Source organism: Cricetulus griseus, chromosome 3 (assembly GCF_003668045.3).
Source record: "Cricetulus griseus strain 17A/GY chromosome 3, alternate assembly CriGri-PICRH-1.0, whole genome shotgun sequence".
Classification (NCBI taxonomy): Eukaryota; Metazoa; Chordata; class Mammalia; order Rodentia; family Cricetidae; genus Cricetulus; species Cricetulus griseus.
In genome coordinates, this window is record NC_048596.1 from 189,099,260 (window position 1) to 189,120,503 (window position 21,244).

Consider the following 21,244-nt stretch of genomic DNA (forward strand, 5'->3'; position numbering starts at 1 on the left):
TTCAGGTCATATCATATCATATCATCTGCAAATAGTGAGTGTTTGACTTCTTCCTTTCCGATTTGTATCCCCTTGATCTCCTTTTGTTGTCTTATTGCTCTAGCTAGAACTTCAAGGACAATATTGAAAAGGTATGGAGAGAATGGATAGCCTTGTCTTGTCCCTGATTTTAGAGTGATTGGATTGAGTTTCTCTCCATTTAATTTGATGTTGGCTGTTGGCTTGCTGTATATTGCTTTTATTATGTTGAGGTATGTTCCTGTTATCCCTGATTTCTCCAAAATCTTTATCATGAAGGGATGTTGGATTTTGTCAAAGGCTTTTTCGTCATCTAGTGAGATGATCATGTGTTTTTTTTCCCCTCAGTCTGTTTATATGGTGGATTCCATTGATGGATTTTTGTATGTTGAACCATCCTTCCATCCCTGGGATAAAGCCTACTTGATCATGGTGGATGATTTCTCTCATGTGTTCTTGGATTCAATTTGCCAGTATTTTATTGAGAATTTTTGCATTAATGTTCATGAGGGATGTTGGTCTGTAGTTCTCTTTCTTAGTTGTGTCTTCGTGTGGTTTTCAACCAACTCCTAATGCTTTATTACTGTACCCATAGACTAGTGTACCTTTTAACTGTCACTAATGAAACTTCTTTTTACAGTAGATGGCAATTAACACAGAAACCCTCAACTACTCAAGGTGTAGAGAATAGGGACTTTAGAGTGTTCAACACTAAATGCAAAGTCTGTATCTCATCTTTTCCCCCAACACCTCAGGGATCATAGCACAAAGTGTTTAGAAAGACAATAAGAGCAATAAACAGGGAGTTACAACGAACTGTTTTATTATAGAAAATACTATTTATTAAAATTTCTTGAAATTTTCATACTTATACACAATGTATCTTGATCATATACATTATTCTAATATTCTTCTTCCAATTATTTTTGGTTCACTAATACCTCCCTTCCCTTAAACCCACAAGTCCAGTTAATGCTGCCCTTTTGGACATGCATGTAAGGCTGTCCACTAGGGCATAGGGAACCTACCAATGGCTATACTCCAAAGGAAAAGTGACTCCCCCCCCACATACTGGCTGATTTTGTGTATCATTAGAGAGGAAGAATCCTCAGTTGAGGAAATGTCTCCATGAGATCCAGCTGTAAGGCATTTCCTCAATTAGTGATCAATGGGAGAGGGCCCATGGTGGAGTGGGCGGTGCCACCCCTGTGCAGGTTCTATAAAAGCAGGCTGAATAGGCCAGTAAGCACCATCCTTCATGACTTCTGTATCAGCTCCTGCCTCCAAGTTCCTCCCCTGTTTCTGAGTTCTTGTCCTGACTTCCTTCAATAATGAACAGCAATAGAGAAGTGTAAGTCACATAAACACTTTTCTCCCCAACTTGCTTTTTGGTCATGGTTTCTGGTCATAGCAATAGAAACCCTAACTAAGATGAACTCCAAGCAGCCATCCATTGCCTCAGGTTGATGTGTAGCCACATAATTGGCTGTGTAGCCCCTCCCCCACCCATGCTGGAATTTTTAACTGGTTTGTTCTTGTGAAGGTCTTGTGCAGGGAATCACAGTTGCCATGAGATTGTATGTGTAACAGTCATGTCATGTTCAGAAGACAGCATTTTACAACACTTGCCCCATCCTACAGCTCTTGCATTATTTCTGCCCCATTTTCCAGAATTTCCTGAGCACTGGGAGTGGGGGTTCACATAGATGTCCTGTCTACAGCTGAGCCCTTACAGTAGCTTATTCTCAGCACTTGCAACAGTTATGAGTGTCTGTCTTAACTACTACCCACTGCAAAAAGAAGGCCAAGATTGAGGGCAAACTGTCTTCTACATATTTATGTTTATACCCATAGATTTGTGAGGTCAGTAAGCACTTTTAAAGCTCAGCTTTACTGTGACAACAACTCTTTGCTTGGAGTCAATAGCAATAACAGTAGTTTCACAACCCAGAAAGTTACATCCAACATATACTGTCACAATTTCTGAATGTGGGGAAATCAATAGGCACTTCATATGCTTTAAAAAATTGAATTCTCATGGCAATACTATAATATTTAGGGATCCTATTAAGGGGGACTGACCTAAAAATATGAGTTTCCAAGCTGTAACATGAAGAGTTCATAAATGTTTCTAGGAGCTGCAGAGATGGCTCCGTTATTAAGAGTGCTTGCTGTTGTCCTTACAGAAGACCCAGGTATGGGTCTAGTGCCTACATCTGGTGGCTCCCAACAGCCTGTAATGCCATTTCTAGGGTATCTGATGCCATTTTTTACCTCCATGGTCACCTATACATATGTGATACACAGATATACACTCAGGCACACATATACACATAAAATAAAAAGTAAATACTTTAAAAACAAAATGAAAGAAAAATGCTTCTATTTGAAGCATATATGGAACTTTATTATGCTAAATCTCAGAAGCAGGGCTAAAGGTGGAGAAACAGGTGGATGAGGTTGGGGAAGGAAGCCTGTGATGGGGAGAGAGAGTGAAATGGAGTGGCAGGACTCTTGTGCAGATTTACTATCAGTAACCACAGAATAGATGGAGTTAGCAAAAGATGGTCTTCTGTTTCATAGGTATTGGCTTACTGTGCTGTTGAATATATTAGCATATTAAAAGCACATTAAGGACAAATAACACTTGACTAGCAGCTGAAAGGTTTAGTTAATAAACAAAATAAAGAATTCATTATAGTGTTTTATTTATAGTAATTCACAGTTTTCAATTTGCTGGAGTTAGCCATCACGTTCTCCATTACAAAAAGTAGCTATGCTGATGGTCTATCTTCAGGAGGCTTGATAAATGGGCAATGACCAGAGGGCTGGTGCAGTGTGAACCTCAGTTTCGATGCCATTTGTATCTCATTCCACCATTGTCCCTTCCTGACATCAAAGGCTGCCAAGATCAGCTAATGATGGATCCATTTCTATCTTACGTCTTCTCCGTTGCTGCTCAACATTTTTCTTAAAGTTTTAACAAGCACATTCCATCATATACCACTGCAGAGCCTCGAAGCTTAAAACCCAACGGGAATCTTCCCATCCCCTGTGGCTGACTTATCCTACTGAAATTACTTGGTAAAGCCTGGGAGCATCAGAGTTTCCATTACTTTATCAGTGTACCTTGTTAATGAGATAGCTTAATTTGCATACCAGTAGTACCTTTTCACCACAGGTAAGAAATTGAAATGTTCAAGGTCAATTAACTGCCAATGTTTCAAGTCGGCTTGTGGGGCTGTAACTGTGAGTGATGCTGGGAAGAGGGAGCGGTCATTCAGGGGTTCCTCTCACTCCTGATGAGAATTGATGATCCAATTTTAACCCACTCGGATCACACTGACACTTTTTCCTCGCTGTGCATCTCTCGCATTTGCTTTTTAAATACAGGATCACAAGGATGTCCTGGAATGCTGCAGAAGTATTGTGATATTCCTGATTAAAAAACTCCCAACATGACCTCATTACCAATTTCAGATCATTAACATTAACTAGAAAGAATAAGAAGCAAAACCATCAGCATTTTCTTGGAGGTATAATGTAATAAAGATAAAATTCTGCATGCAGAACTTCCAAACTAAGATGGCAGCTGCCTGTGGGCATCCCTCTTTCCCAAGTTTCCACTGTGAGAAATGATAAAAGTTCAGGAAGATTTGCAATTATAGGAACGGGAGGACCCCAAATGCTTGCTTAAATCCAGCTCTACAAATAACTTTCAACTTCCAAGCTTTTGATAGGCCCTGAGTAGGAAAGGAGATTGGATAGGGCAATGGAAGGAAATACTCACTCATTCACTGTTCCCACCATGCACCTGTATTTAAAAAATACGGTCTGTTATAAGCAGGGAGGGAAGTTGTTGCTGCAGTCAGATAGCTAAGGATTTCTGATCTTCGTTCCCACTTGTTTCCTGGGAACTATAGATTCTTACTGTCATATGTGACAATGAGAGGTAGTCATATGTCTCTGTTTACAGCACTTGCCTCCCCACTGGATCCCAGGGAATAAAATGTGGAGAAAGTGCTGGCTTGGATATAAAAATAATGTGAGGGGAGCAGTTCCCACAGAGGGTTCAAGGACCCACTGAGATGGCTGTGGCAGAATTCTAGAGAGTGTGTGCTGTATGTCTTCCAAGAATAATTCCTGTGTAGAAGAGAGACTATGAGAGTAGGAGCACCTCCATTGGGCAGCAGATGGCAGTGCCAGACACACAGCACTGGGACAGCCCAATTTCAACACAGCCCATGTCTACCCCACAAGCTCTCTTGCTTAAGTATGAACAGCATTCTACTCTAATATAAATAAAGTTGTTTGGATTAGGAACCAAGATAACTCCACCCTCAGGTCACATTTATAAAATGTTAGCTAATTGTGTGTGTGTGTGTGTGTGTGTGTGTGTGTGTGTGTGTGTGTGTGTGTGTGTGTGTGTACCCACACTTGCATGGTGGGCCATGCATGTGCCATAGTATGCAAGTGCAGGTCAGAGGACAACTTCACCTTGGTCCTCAACTTCCACCTTGTTTGAGACAAGGTCTCATGTTTAGAGGTACATGTACCAAGGTAGCTAGGCTGGAAGCTTCTAAGCATTCTCTTGCCTCTGCCTTTAAAGTACTGGAATTATAGAACTGGGCTACCATTCCTGTCCACAGTTTTGTGTGTGACAAGAGTTTTAACTAGTGAGCCATCTCTCCAGGCCCCAAGTCGCATGTGTTCTTTAAGAGTAAATACAGAGAAAATTAAAAAATAAAACCACATCAACAAAAATATTACCTGCTGTATAAATATCCTGGGTCTTTAAAAGGATGACAATGAACTTCCAGTTTATAGAGCAGAATACCATTCTACATAATGGTTTGCCAAAAAGAGAAGGAAAGGAAAGAATGAATTGTGGAAAAGCATCTGTTACTTTTACATATTAAAATTATCTTTTAGTTATGTAGATATGTGTGTGGGTTTGTGAACATGAATGCAGTGCATAGAGAGGCCAAAAGGGGCATCATATCCCTGGAGCTAGAACTACAGCATAAGTTAGTGTTGATATTTAAACTTGTGTCCTTTGCTGAGCCTTCTTTCCAATCCCCAAATGACCTACTCTAAAGGCAATAATATAGTATAGTAAATATTGGGCATCACACCCTAAGGCAAGCAAGAATTATTAAGATATCACCAATAGGGAACATTGCTATACTTCCTTTAAATGCTATTTTGGGTTCATTTTGAAGCCTTGATAAATGACCAGTCAGTTTGCCTAGAGCAACTGTTTATGTTTATGCCTCAGTCAGTTCTGTTATTGGGTTCCAACCATCTGGGTCAGCATGCATCAGCCCTACTTATAAGGAAACCTGGCACCACGTGGCTAGAAACAGCCCCCACAGCCCACAATTTCTTCTAGAGAAATTATTCAGATTAAGCAGTTCACTGGAAGCTCACAAAACTTAGTCGACCTCATCCCAGCAGTCACACAAACCCTATCTTATAGCTCTAGTTTTTTTATGATGTCTTAGGGTGACACTGTCCCATAAGCTCCTACCTGGTAGCTTTCTCCTGTTTGGAGTTGTAAGTAACAGTAAGAACCAAGTCTTTTGCCTCTCAGAGTGTCACTGTGCCCTACCGTCAACAGAATCTTTATGTCTTCCAAAACTGTCACTCATGAGGTGTGTCCCTTCATGTGCCACAACGGCATGTATACCACACATAAAAGTGAAATTTTGGGAGTGTTTCTTTGAGCTATGCTTATAGTTAAAGAATTTTTTGATATAGTTAAAGTTTTAAAAATGGCTAATAATTATAAAAATAATACCTGAATCAAACTATATGTGAATTGATGGTAATCTGTACTTAAAATTTCAGATCTTATCACCAAAGCCTTGAGTTGGCTGCAAAGGAATGAGACAAAAATCTAGGTGATGAGTCTTATTTGGGAAATTATGTAACAGATAGGGTATTTCTTACATTTGATTTTGTGCGTATGGCTATGCCCTGCATGTATGGCTTGTAGAGGTCGGAAGAGGGCATTGGGTCAATTAGATGTAGAGTTATAGATAGTTGTGAGCTACCACATGGGTGCTTGGAATGAACCTGGATCTTGTGGAAGAGCAGCCAATTCTCTGAACCATGAGGCATCTCTCCAGCTCCTGGATATTGTATCCCAGAATGTGTGAGCTCTATTTTGTGTCTCCTTTTGAACAATAATTGTGTGTGTGTGTGTGTGTGTGTGTGTGTGTGTTTTACTTATTCAGAGTCAGTACTTTAAGAACTGGAATAATTACCAAGTTATATTGAAGGGGAAAAATAAAACATCTTAATAAGAGACATGAGCACTGCTTTAACATTTTGATGCATCTTGAAGAAAATAATGTACAACATCTTTTCTCCTCCCATACGCTCCTTGAATATGTATCACACTCTCGTTCCATCCCAAGTGCTTAGAAGCAGCTTATTTGTGATGTCTCAATATGTGAGCACCCTCCCAGACCCACATACTTTTCCTCTCCAGTCCTGGCAGTGGAAGGCTGGTAAACTGTCTCAGTGCAGAATGGGTCCTTCTTCGTAGAGTTTACCAGTCTCTGTGATTGACACACTCCTACCATGGCTAGGTGCAAAGATGGCAAAAGTGAAAATGTAGCCAATTTCCCTTACATGATTGAAAACCTAATCAATTCTCCCACTTCATAGAACATTCCATCTTTTTTACGTTATGGTTTCCTGCAAAGTGTCTTACCATTAATATTTTTGGGGATTATGTTTCAAGCATGCTTTTCAATGTCTGCCCATCTCATGAGACTATAACACCTTGATCATCTCTGTTATCCATCAATTAACAATGTTCCTAGACACAACTAAACTCGATTTGTTAGCTCTGCCATCACCAAAACTTTCTCCTTCACATTTTCTCTCTGTGCAGAGACAGATCAAAGGCCACACACAACCCAGCCATCCCTGTGGGCAGCAAGCACACTGGCACCAAATGCTGGCATGACCTACACAAAACATTTAAAATATTCAATGAGATATCCTAATTTCTCTCCAGTGCTGGGAAACTTCTAATGCCTCTAAATGAACACAACCAACACAGGTCTAGCCTTGGCTACTACATCTCTGCTTTCCTATGTTCTAATATAATTATAATTACAAGGCCTTCCTTATCCTGGAACTCTTTCTAAATTGCATACAGTCTACCAGTATTTCCACTCCATCTGTGGAATTTTAATGCGTTCTCTCCCAATTTTTTTCTGTTTTTGCAAAAGGAGCTGGTGGCTGGTCTCCCCTTGTGTCCAACAAATACCAGTGGCTGCAGATTGACCTTGGAGAGAGGATGGAGGTCACATCTGTGGCCACCCAAGGTGGATATGGGAGCTCCAACTGGGTGACCAGCTATCTCCTGATGTTCAGTGACAGCGGAAGGAACTGGAAACAATACCGACAAGAAGACAGCATCTGGGTATGTTTTCTTAGTAAAATATATGGGCTCTGGTGTGTGTGCTGGGAGTGGAAGCACAGTCACCCCGAATATCATTAACCAGTATTTTTTTTTTTATAAAGCAGCCACAGAACCATCTGGGTGACTCTGGTTCCATTTCTTGGGGACAAATATTCATGACTAGTTTATGAAAATACTAAGAATAAATTCCACGGAAGGTGAAAAAGTCATATCAGGTCATTAAACAGTGTGGAAACTCAAGAAGTAAGACTTGTCTAAAAATGCTATGTTTATAAGATGACATGGTGCTTTTACACTGTCACTGAAGCCAGTCAAAAGTATTTATTTCATTTGGTCTGATGACTGAAACTTTTGGATCTTCCTCTCTTTAAGATGGAGGCTAATAAATGGAATTATGATTGAAGTTTTAGAGTTGTGTATATATGTGCATATGATATGTGTATGTATGATATATAAAATTACATATGTCAAATGCATACACATATGCCATTAATAAGTGTTTACAATGTGGTGTTCTGCTGGCTCTCTAAGATAGAAAGTAGTGAAATGGCAGGTTGTGATAAAGTGAGGTGATGTTTTTGCACTGACTGCATATCCCTTGATAGAGGAAGCTAAAGGAAGTTTGCTAGTTGATGAATAGAGATGAATTCTTTGTCAGTGTAGAAATCATGTTTTGGCTCTTATGTGAGCCATGTACAACATACTGCAATCAAAGAATGGGTCTCTCCGCTCTGGCTGAGGCACTGGAATTGGAGAAAATGAGTAACTTAATGAAGCATCTTTAGCATACAGATAATTTAGAAGCCAATTTGGGCACATGATGACAATTTTCTTTGACCTGTCAGTTGCTGCTCTTTTCAAACTTCTTGGAATCAGTTACACATTATTAACTCATTGAAGAAATGGACTGTGATTTGCTTACCTTTTTATCTGGAAAGCTCCTGGTGGTCATTAGATGTGTGTTTATTGATGCAAATTGAATTGAGAAGTGGCCATAGTCTTTTCTTTGGAGAAATAGTAGGCTAGAAACGGTTGCCTGTGAGCATTGCTTTTTAAAAATTACCATCATTATTAAACATGCTTTAAAATCCAAGGCAAGTTGAAGCTGTATATAAGAGTGAGAAACAAAATCCCACACAATCAAAGACCCATTCTTTGATTGCAGTATGTTGTACATGGATTATATATTATGGTTCAGTTAATTCCATGGGAAGCATTTAGATGAAGGCCAAAATGAATAGTAATAAGGAACCAATAACACCAAACCTTAATGAGGTATTTACTTAAACTAGGTGTTTGGATTATCTTTTACTCTTTTTTTCTCAATTAAGCATTGGATTTTAAACTAAGTAAGTAGTGGTTATTGCCTGCTAGTATTTAACTGCTCTAATTAAAATGTATTATTCAGGCATTGTTTTGATATTGTGGACAATAGGTGTTGCTGTTTATTAGACATGGGAAAAGTGAAATGTAGACATCTCTATTTCCTTTTTTAGTACTGTTAAAGGGGAGTATTCAGGGTGAAATGACAGCAAATGTGGCATTTTTCATAATCGAAACCATGGAAGGACAAACAGAACCTATCACTAAAGTGTTACAACGTTACTGGTCTCAAGACCATGTTGTAATCTGTTGGCTTTTTTATAGCCTCCCCATCTTGAGTATGAGCTGTCTGTCATTAAAGTTTCTGCCTTGCAGTCTTACCTGAACACCCTCAAAGCCCAAAAGTGCCTTGAATGGTGCAGACAAAGAATGAATTAATGAATGAATACATGAATGAATCAAACATTTTGTAATATATTCTCATTACTCCAAGTAATAGTGATTCCTTCCTGCCCCATCAACTCCTACTTTGAGCATATCTACCACTTGTCAATCATCAATTTATCATCTATCTATCGTCTATTCATCTATCTATCTATCTATCTATCTATCTATCTATCCATTCATCATCTACCTATCATCTATCCATCTATCTGTCTATCCATCTATCATCTGTCTCTACTATCCACCTACCTCTCAATCGACATTTATTATCAATACTTCTTATTTATAGTTACACACTTACATTTGTATATTTAAATCTCTCTTTGCTGGTCTCGGGCAGGCTGCCAAGTTATTTTCCTTTATGATTATTTTGCTGTTCTTCTAAGCACTCTAATGGAGTCTCATCTCAGGTCCTATAGTTGCCAAAGCAAGGAAAGTGAGGCTGCTTTATGCCCTGGCTCTTAACATTTCCACCTGGAAGAACACAAACTACTGCAACTTAAAGTTTATAAGGAGAACAATCTTGAATTTATACACACAGTAAGGAACTTAACCTTTTTCTGTTTTACAAATGCACATTTCCTAAGTTGATTTTTGAGGTTTTCCTTCAGTTTTTCTAGCTATTATGGGGTGTATACCAATTATACAAAAGTGCCAATTTCTTTTAATGGCTTTATAGTCTATCTAGGATGATACAAATAAATCTGTGAGAGAAAGTTAAGAAACACATAAGGAATTATACAAGTATGTGATAGGAAGAGGAAGAAAGGCAAGTGTTATTGGCTTAGGAAAAAAATACAATAAAACAGACCAATAAAACCTTCTAACTCAGCGTGAATCACCAAAGTGAGAATTCCTCACTTCTCGAATTTGACCTCACTTCAGTCTGCAGAAAGAACAATGCCTTCTCTGCACCTGAATTAACAAAATTCTCTCTGCTTCTTACATCATTTAGAAGAATTAGAAAATATTTTATCATCTATAAAGGTGATTAGTAAAAGTATAAACTTGATAGGCATATGATACTTTAAAAACACATTAAAACATTTCTTCACAATAAAATTTATGGTTTAATGCCTATCAAATGTAATTTCTCTAAATTGCTTGGCTGGATCATGCATAAATATTTTATGAAAATTTAGAAAATGTGGGCCACTAAAATTGTTCCCTTAAATTGAAGACAAAATAAAATCCCTCAGCATTTTGCAAAGACTCTTTTCAGCTAGTATATTGCAAGTTATGAAAAAAGTAGATGCAAGGTATAATTTTAACTCATTTAAGAACAATTGTGGAAGTATGAAACTAACATCTTAGAAAATTTCAGTAAGGCAATGAATTAAAAAAAAAAAACCCTTCAGCCAAATTCTATCAGGTGATTTTATGTATGTATGTATGTATGTATGTATGTATGTATGTATGTATGTATGTATCATCTAAGGAATATGTGGGACCAGCCTTCTAAATGGTTTAAGTAAATAAACATATATGTTACACACGAGTTGTTTTTAAAAAGAGTTATTTTTTTCTATTTAAGAAAATTGTGTGTATGTTCATGTGTCTGTATGTGGATATTTACCCATGCATACAGTGCCCACAGAGGCCAGAAGAGGGTGACAGACAGATCCTCTGGAGCTGGAGTTAGAGACAATTGTAGGCCACCTGACTGCTGAGATTTGAACTTGGGTCTTCTGCAAGAGCAGGATATACTCTTAACTGCTAAGCCATCTCTCCAGTCTCTAAAAAATCTCTCTCCCTCCCCCTCTCTCATGCATGCATGTATGAGTTTATATATATCACATGCATGCCAGAGCTAATGGAGAACAGGTGAGGGCGTCAGCTTGGAACTGTAGTTGCAGTAGTTGTAAGCTGCCATTTGATGCTGGTAATTGAACTCAGCCCTCTGCAAGAGCATCCAGTGCTCTTAACTATGGAGTCATTTTTCCACATCACAAATGTTTAAGTCTTAATGGACTTCAGGTTGAATGAAGGAAAGTATAGGGACACCATGGACATTTTTTGAAGTTCTTTTGAGACCCACCAACCAGAAAGTGTTCTAGTGGAGCTTCTATTTGGAGAAATGGAGTTACCACCAATAACTAGCTCACACTGAGATCAAATGTGAAATCTTAGTATTGTTAGCACCATGCTCTAAGCACCTGAACTAACTGACCAGGAAAAGAAGAGCAGCTTCCATGACCAGGGACACTTTTGTGGACTTCAAAAATATTTTTCTTTCTTTCTCCCGCCTAACCCTCCCCTTATCTTCCTTCCTTCCTTCCTTCTTTGTTTCCTTTTTGTATGTTTGTTTTTGATTTTCTGAGACCATGTTTCCTGGCTGTTCTGGAATTCACTTTGTAGAACAGACTGGCTTTGAACTCAGAGATCCTCCTGCCTCTGCCTCTTGAGTGCTGGGATTAAAGATGTATGCCACCATGTCCAGCTCAAAAATGTTTTCAAATACAATATTTTTAACATTTCTCTCCTTCCCTCCTTCCCTCCCTCCCTCCCTCCTCTCCTCCCCCTCCTCCCTCCCTCCTCTCCGCTCTTCCTCCCTCCCTCTCTCCCTCCCTCCCTACTACTTTCTCTCTCTTTTTTTTTTGTTGAAATGGTCTCCTTATGTAGCTCTGATTGGTCTGGAACTCAATACATAGATCAAGTTAACCCTTGGCTTACAGAGATCTGCTTGCCTGTGCCTCCCAAGTGATTAAAACTGTGAGTCATCCACACCTCTACCATGTCTATCATATTCTAAATTAGCATATCTTTAATTATTGTTCTTAGTTTTAGATTTATATTTATTTTTCTTATGTATATGTGTACATATCTGTGTGGATGTATGCCACATGTGTGGGGGATGCCCCTGGGAGCCAGAAGAGGACATCAGATCTCCTAGAGCTGGAGTTATGAATAGTTGTGATCTGCCAGATGTGGGTGCTCGGGGGCCAATCTCTGGTTTCTTGGCAACAACAGCAAGTGTTCTCAAGAGCTGAGCTGTCTCTTTAGCTCTGCACCTTTGTGTCTTAATTGGCAGTGTCATGGTTCTGGGTGGAAAACCTTGTACTAGTGTGGTCAATTATACAGAATATCACCTGTCACAAAATATTGAAGCCATTATAATCATCGCGAGTGATTGCACTGGAAACTCCATAAATCAGACAAGATGGCAGCACCTGCATAAACTTTTTTTTAGCACCAGTTTGTTTCATGTCAAATTAATAAGTGTCCCAGGGAAGCAGGACTCTATGGAAGGTTTGTGGAAGCCTAGATAGATGCACCCTTCTTCAAAGTTGCATTTTCCCTAAACCTTCCTCTGTGTCAAATCCTTACTCTAGTGACCCAACCCTTCTGCAGCACCTGTGGTGTTGCAAAGTACAACGGTATTCTTTCCATGTACACTGCTCATTATCACCTTCATTGTTGCAGTTTTTGGATGATGCCTAAGGAGTACAGTGAGCGGCACTGCCTTTCAAGACACTAATCCCCTTAAGTTGTTTTTAATGCCTACGTTATTAGCCTGTATCCTCAGGAAGTTATATTTCTAGGCACCTATGAATTCTCCACCCTTTGCAATGATTAACCTGGCACCATATGGTACAAAGGTGACTGGGTTTTATTTTTAAATTGTGGCAAGGACAATTAACATGGAATTTATCCTCTTAACAAAAGTTTAAGTGTGCAATGAAGTATTGTTCGTTATAAGCACTGGGCAGAACAGCTCCTCTTTGGGTTTCATAATTTTTTTTGTAACTGTAGCATTATACCCACCAAGTGGTGCATATCGACACCCATCTCTCAGTTCCTAGGGACCGCTTCAGGATGTCCTGACAAAGAGAATCATATGGCATTTGACCCAGGGACAGCTTACTTTAGCAATTCCATTTTCTCATAGGTTCATCTATTTTAGAATAAGACTGTTTTCTTGCACCCTTTACATATTAATTTCCAGTGTATTTAAGAATTTCTTACATGTATACAGTTAAATGTCACACCACCCTTATTTCCCTCTGCCCAGCTCCTTCCAAATAATCCCCATACTCTCTTCTCCACTTCATGTAGTCTTTTTCTATTTTCATGACTAAGTCCAACTAATGCTGCTTAAATGTATGAGTTTGGGTCACCCATGGGAGCATGGGAGATTTCCCAGTGGCTGCATATTCAAAAGGAATGATGCTTCCTCCCCTGCAGCTATGGCCTGCCAATAACTACTCAGTAAGGGGTGGGGGCTGGAGGTCTCCTCCCCCATCTATACCATAACTTTGGCCAGTTTGATCTTATGCAGGCCTTGTGCAGGTAACCATAGCTAGTGTGAGTTTGTGAGTGCAATAATAGTGTTATGTCTTGAAGTTTGTCTTCTTGGTGCCCCTCCCCATCATCTTGACTTTCCCATTTTATCTATTAATCTGTCTACAGATACTTTGTTTCCATTGTACCTCACTGTGACAATTGCTGTCAGGAATGCTTCATAACCTTTTCTTTATGACCTTGTTTTCAGTTCTTTTGGGTTAATAGTTGGGACTAGGATTTCTGAGTCACATGGTATTTTTACCTTTGACTTTTTGAGGGACAACTGTGCTGTGTACTTCTTTTCCGTAGCACCCTACATCATTTTGAATCCCCGTTGTAGAAAGAACCTGATGATGTGGAGGGATTCTGAGGTCTGTAGATCTTTTCCATTGCTTTTTGTCTTGGTTTGGTTTATAACAACATCCTAGTGGGTGCCAGTTGATATCTCATTGTGGTTTTGCTTTGCATTTCCTTGACAGCTAGCATTGCTGTGCATGTATGGTACTTGAGAAACTATGCATACACTTTTATGAGATCTAGATAAATGACTATGGGCTACCTTTATGCAAAGTGTTTATTAAGCTTTTAACATACATTCACTGCATTTTTGCTGTATATGTGGCTTCTTTTTTAAAAAGTTTTTGATATAGGGTCTCACTGTGTAACTCAAACTGTCCTATAGTTCACCATCCTCCTATATCAGCCTCCAGAATATTTGGTTACAGATATGCATCACCATAAGTAGTTTGTATTTAGTTTCTGTACACTAACAATGAGTAGTCCAAGTTGGAAATCATTATCATCATCATCATAAACAACAAAGTACCTCATTTACTGATGTAAAAAAGAATAAAATACTTAAATTTAATGAAAGGGGCAAAAGATCTGTAAACTGAAAGCTGTTAAAATATCACCAAAGAAACAATGAAGATATAAATGAACTAAAAGTTATATACAATATACATATATAGTTTAATATTTGATTTTTCTTCACAGTGCCCATTCTACCCAAGATAATTTCCACACTCTGTATAATTTCTATCAACATCCCAAATGCATCATTTACCAAAAGTATTTAAAAAATTGTGAAACTTACACTGGAACCTTGAAGGACCCTGCTTAACAGAACTGGATGCACCATACTGCTTGATTTCAAATGATAATATAAAGCTCCAGTTATTAATCAGTGTGATACTGACATAAATTCAGACACATACGTGAGTGGAACTGACCAGAATTCAGGAATAAACCCACATACTTATGGTTAACTATGGAATCACAGGAAGGTAAGAGTATACATTGGGAAATGTGCTAAGCAAATGGTGCTTGGGAAACTCCATAAGGACACATCAAATAGTTAAACTGGGGGTCTTTAGAGGAGTATCAGCAGTTAAAAGCATGAACTGCTCTTTCAGAGGACACAAGTTTGGTTCCTAGCACCTCTGTTGAGTGGCTCACAACTGCTTGGCCTCCAACATCGTCTGCACTCATCTGCACACACCCACAAACTGACACACCCATACATATGATTAAAATAAAATAAAATAAAATATTTTCAAAAATAGGGAATTGAACCTTATCTTTTACCATATAAAATGAAGTTAAAATGGATTAAAGACTGACACATTAAGCCCCAAACCAACAAAAGTGCCAGAGAAAATACATTGTGAATTGTGATTGTGTGTGTGTGTGTGAACATATCACAGTGATTTAGAGGGTGAATGACTGCTTTAGATGTAAAATAAAGTCATAGACTTGAAAAATAGACAAGTGGAAATAAACTGAAGTAAGTACCTTCTCATGGTGGAGGAAGTGATTAGTAGATTGAAAGTGTATCTTATCGAATGGGAGAGAATAATTTGGTTACCATTATCTGATAAGGCATACAGGTTTCTGTGGGTTATGATGTGGTCTCAGCCATGAGTCAGGGCAGCTATTGCTAGGCAACTTCTCTGGTCAGTGTTCTGGCCTACTTTACCCCTTTGAACCTGTTCCCCTCTGTAGCTAGTTGTATCAGCTCCTTTCATAAACTTCTATGGGACATACATGATTGGAATTTTACAACAATATATGTAGTGCACAAGGAATCTATATCTACTCCCGTAGACTGTTAGCTAGTAAACAAACACAATGACATAAGACAAATGGTATTTGTTTAACCTTCTCAGATCCATCTGTCTCTAGGCAAGGAAATTACATGTGTTTGAAGGATGATTAGAGCTAGCAGGAGTCTCTATTTGGTCCCCCCTCAAAGTGTGTGCTCCATCAGGAGCTTCCTCAAATCATTGATCAGAGAATAACAAGTCTGCAAAACACTGTGACTCGTGTCTCCCATTTGGCCATGTGACAGTTCAGTGATGGCAGTATCACACACCCCTTCTCCTGTCCTATTATCATTGTTCTGATGCAATGTGTCAGATGTCTGCCTCTGGCTTTTTTCATTCTCCAGTCCCAGGTGGCTACACTTGGCATTTTTCCTCTCTTGGAAGCAATCTGTCCTTTTGAAATGTGTTTTCATTATTTTATTTGACCTAGAGAAAGTGACTACCTTAGCCTCTCTTCCCTTGTTTCCCATCTTTGATTTTTCAAACTTATCAGGTATGATTCCATTACAGAAGATGATACATAAACCATAGAAAGGAATCTGAGATTTGGAACTGATATCTTTACATTTCTTAAAGATCTAGGGAGAACATCATCTGTTTTTGTTGTTGTTGTTAATTAAAGAATGCAAAATAATGTGCTTAACAATAAATTAATTTTTAAAATTATTAATTTGACTTCTTATATATAAACATATAAATAGGTAGGCAATATAAAAGGAATGTATAGTACATTTTTGTGTTTGCTTTTCATTTGTTTGAGACAGAGTCTTACTTTGTAGCCCAAGCTAAATTGCAACTTGTGACAATCCTCTTGCTTCAGCTTCCCACGTGCTGGGATAATAGGTATGAGCCAACATGCCTGGCTTTCATTTATAATTAAACCAATAAAATGAGTAAGTATCAAGGAAAATTCATACTACACAAAAAGCAAGATGTACAATGTCACTAAATGATATAAGAGATGACAATGGAAAGCAACACATACATTGTTTTGAACAGAACATGCTATTATACAGTTACATCCTCTACCTAAAATAATGACCCACGCTGGGCGTTGGTGGTGAACACCTTTAATCCCAGCACTCGGGAGGCAGAGGCAGGTGGATCTCTGTGAGTTCTAGGCCAGCCTGGTCTCCAGAGCATGTGCCAGGATAGACTCCAAATCGACACAGAGTAAACCTGTCTCGAAAAACCAAAAAAAAAAATTGACCTAAATGAGATCATTCCAAATTTCATATAGAAAAATTATGCAATATCTAAACTAAGCTAATTAGCAAAATAATAGTAGCAAGAAGACTCTCAGTTATGAAAAGATGAATGTACCTTATAGCACACTGACACTATTATGTTAAAACATAGTAGATAACTAAGAAGAACATTCACCATCAAGTCAAATATATACTTTAATACCCAATGATGTCCAGCAAGATGGCTCACCAGGTTGAACCAAGGTTGATGATCTGAGTTCGATCCTCAGGGTCAACGAGATGAAAGGGGAGAACAGACTTCTTCAAGTTGTCCTGCCACCTCTACATATATACACATACAAAATAAATAAATGTGAAAACATATATCATGGGACATGAATGAATTGATAAGGACCTTGAGAAGGTGTAGCCTTCTAGAAAAAATTGGTAACTTCTTTAACAAAGTAGGTTCTAGATGACTAATTAAATAAGCTAAACTATTTGTATACAGAGAAATCCTAAGTAGAAGAAACAGAACAATATAAAACTGAGCATATAATACCAGAATGGGCTTTTCTTTCTACATAACAGAACTAAATTTTGACACTATAAGGCAACATATAAAAATACATAATATTTATGAATCTGCATGAAAAATTGAACCAAGACAGTAAAAGAAAGAGTATGTAAGTGTACCTGTTAGCAATGTCTGCTTTGATTCACATGCAGCAGTGCTGCTGGGTTAGGATTGACATTCTGACTGCCTTTGATTGAACAGGCTTCATTCAGCTACAGGCTCACTTAGATTTAAATAGTGATGAGGGACAGGCAGCAGCTTACCATGCTCAGCAGGAGCATAGTGTATGTTCAGAGAGACTGAATCATTTCTAATTGTTCCAGTGACTTTATCTGAGATAAACATATTCACAATTGACAAGCCCAGGTGAGTGTAGCCACCACAGATGAAGAAAGCCCTTTCTGTTCCAGTGGCCCTTAGGCTCTTTTACATGGGGAGTGAAGGGGCCATCATGGTCTTGCTCTCTAATTGGCTGCATTCAGTGAAGGCCAGGTAGAAGTCACTGGTTCTAGGTTGTGTCCTTGGGTTCTAAATTTTCCTGTAACTCTGTTTTGATTTCCCTTGAGACTGTCTGGAGATGGGATCGTAGGCATTTGTGGTTTAAAAAGTACACCTAGGCAATTCTAATTTGCAGAAAAGCAGGGGGAAATTTGGGTCACTCAATACAGTTCAGAGCCAGAAACAGATCTTTAATTCCATAAAAGCACAGCAGTAGGTGTAGAATAATCTGAGATCCAGTACACATCTGTACATTCTCTAAGTTAGTGTTGTGAGGAGGACTTGCTCTAAGATCAAGACCGAGAAAACAATTGTAGAACTAAATGTTAACTCTGTTCTTCCAGTGGCAAAGACTTGGCCTCTTTAATTTATAAAGCTAGACTATTTGGTACACTAGCCACTAACCATATGGTTACTTAAATTTAAAATTGAATTAATTAATATGAAAAAAACATTTAATAAAATACAGCTGGGAAGATAGACAGAGATAGAGTGTGCTTATTGGGAGGAAAGGCCTGGATTCAATCTCAATTGCCAAGAAAGTCGTAGGGAATGAGGTTGCAGCAGTTCACAGAGGCCATACTTAAGGCACTCCATGGCTGTGTTAGAACAGACAAGCTAATCTATCAGGTCAGTTATAGACTATTTATATTATTACATAAAATTTCTTATGGGTCAGCAAAATAGCTCAGGTAAGGGCAATCATCACAAAGTTTGTGGTGACATGAATTCTATTTCCAGACCCACATGACAGAAGAAGATAACTAACTCCTACGTGTTTTGTACATGTGCTTGTGTTTGTGTGTGTGTATGTGTGTGTGTACAATGTAACAAAAATTCTATCTTATTACACAAGTGTAAACAGTCTAAAAACTAATGACAAAAATAAAACCATAATTTTCTGTTTTTTTAAGAAAGTGGTAAAATTATAAATAGGCAACTGACAGAAAAGTTAGCATGCAATTATCCAAAAGCATCTTTGTCTTAATTTAAAATTGACACAAAGCTTCCTAAAAGAATGGAATGTATGAGAATGTTTGACAACCCAAAATACTGTACTCTTTAAACAGGAATTCAGAATATTAATTTGCCCTTTAACTGCGGCATCAAACTCACAGTGTTACACAGAGAGAAACTAAATAATAGTAACGAAATATTATTGATTCCTAGCAACAGATCATTAACTTATGTAAGTTATAGCACCTCCTCAGAAATAAATTACTGTGTGGTCATAAAAAACAGGTAATGTAAGAATACATTGTCTGATTCTGGAGTGAATTCCAAGACTGATAGCAAAATTAGAGTGATATGCCACCTGGTAGCACAGATGAGTCTTAAGGAGTGAACAAGAAGAGATGCAGAGACAGTAAGAAGGATATGTATTTATTTGTTGAAATAGTAAGTAAAATTAACTTTATAAACAATTTCAGATGGGACAAAGCTAGCAGGAAGTAAAAGAAGAAAGGAGATGAAGAGAAAAGAAAGGATAAGAAGTCACAAAAGTATTTAAAAGAAACAACCACTATAATGAGAATTAGTTTCTTCAGCTATGGAGGCTGAAATGGACCAAAGTCTCTTGTCTAGAAGCTAGAAAATCTGGGGTGTTGGTAATGGGATAAAGCCAAGAATCAGGAGTTCAGCTGCCCTAAGGTAGGAGAAGGAAGATAAAAAGAGGGAGTGGGAGAGAAGGAGAGGCAGGGGGAGATGCTGTGAATTTGGCATTCTTCTGCCCCTTTGTTCCGTTTCTTGGCAAGTTGAGTGAAGCTCACCTCACAATGGTCATGGCTCTTCTGGACTCTGACTTGATTGACACTCAAATGCTAATTTTGTCTGAAAAACTCTCCAGAAGGAATCCTTTGACAGGTTTCCTAGTACCCACTGAACTAGAAATTTACCCACACATAGCTCCTGTGCTGGTCCCCACTGGTGGAAGTTCTGGAAGACTCAGTAGGTAGGGCTTAATGGGAGGAAGTATGCCACTCAGGGTGTGCTCTCCTTCCTGTAATTCTCCACTTGTCTTCCATGAAGCAAGATGCATCTACCCTGAAGTTTTGCCTCTTCAGAGAGCCAGAAACATTGTGCCAAGCATTTATGGACAGGAATCTCTGAAACCATGCACAAAATACATCTTTCATCCCTTAATGTCTTTCATTCACATAGTTGGCTACAGCAATGATAAAACTAATAGACATAAATACAGATGCTCCCTAATTTGTGTAGTATTGTGCAACAGTTATTGATAGTAAAAGTGAATGGAAATAATGAAAATGAACTATCATAGACTATTTCTTGTTATTTATTCTGCTAACACTTTAATCGTACACAGTCATTTACTTACATGATGTTGCAGTGGCATGGGTATACATAGCAGGTTGTCTAATCTTTGATTATATTATGACAGAGTAGAAAGAAGTAAAAGCATTAGTTCTGGTTCTAAATTGTCCTCTGAGTCAGTGCCCAGTCAGGAAACCAGAAATCACCCCAGGAATCTGAAACTGGGAAGTCATTATAGAAAATTGGTTACAGGTGATGGAAAAGCCGAGCTGCCAAATATCAGATGGTGAGGGAACTCTGAATTTAACATCAGCAGGAAGATTCTACAAGGCCTAGAGCTGTAGGCAGAATGAGAAGGTGGTATTTCCAGATATCTGAGCCTAGTTGGAATGCGAACTATGTCAAGGGCTGTGTAGGAGAGGGCCATGAGGAAGGGGACAACCATTGAGACTGGGATCTTGTGAAGATTTGGTAACTACTGACAAACAGAGGTACAAGAGTGAATGAAACATACCAGCTCCTTCTACCAGCCGGTCTATTCTGTTGCTCAGATCTCCCCCTACCCCAACTCCCAGTCTCTGTGATCTCCATAGAAAGAATCTGCATGAGATAAAGAGGCTGGTGTAGCAGGTAGGTGGAGTTTACTGCAAAGTGAATTTGGGGCTCACTCAAGAGGTGAGGTGTATAATGGCCAATAAGACCATTGCTTTGCAGCACAGTCTCAAGACCAAAGAGTCCATTGTGACAAACTGCCTTGTATGCAGGCTTTGTTAATTATGGAATTTCCAGGAGAAGCAGTTTTCTCTGTTGAGGTTTTCCCTCCCATGTGATTGCCATCCTCATTTAAATTAACTTTTAAGAAAGTGTACATTGATATGAGTATGTTCTTTACACCAAAGTCTCCCCTAAGTAGTGTGAAGGTCTTCAGGGTAGTTCAGCACACCATATCTCCATCTAGAGCCAGAACTTGTTATTTTTATTTTATGTGTGTGGATATTTTTCTTGCATGTATGCCTGGTTTCCCAAGAAGGCTAGAAGAGGGCATAAGTTCCCTTAGAGCAGAGTTATAGACAGGTGTGAACCACCATGTGGG

At 38.6% G+C, this 21,244-nt stretch overlaps 1 protein-coding gene across 6 annotated transcripts in view; it reads left to right on the forward strand.

Moving 5' to 3' along the window:
• Cntnap4 (contactin associated protein family member 4) overlaps positions 1 to 21,244 on the forward strand; it is a 280,275-nt gene that overhangs the window by 82,054 nt on the left and 176,977 nt on the right. For 5 of the 6 annotated variants that reach the window (XM_027406068.2, XM_035441454.1, XM_035441457.1 and 2 more), the window contains exon 3: positions 7,266 to 7,459. In XM_027406068.2, the coding sequence (XP_027261869.1) occupies positions 7,266 to 7,459 (194 nt within the window). The remainder of the gene's footprint in view (positions 1 to 7,265; positions 7,460 to 21,244) is intronic. The other variant, XM_035441453.1, reaches the window with a different exon arrangement.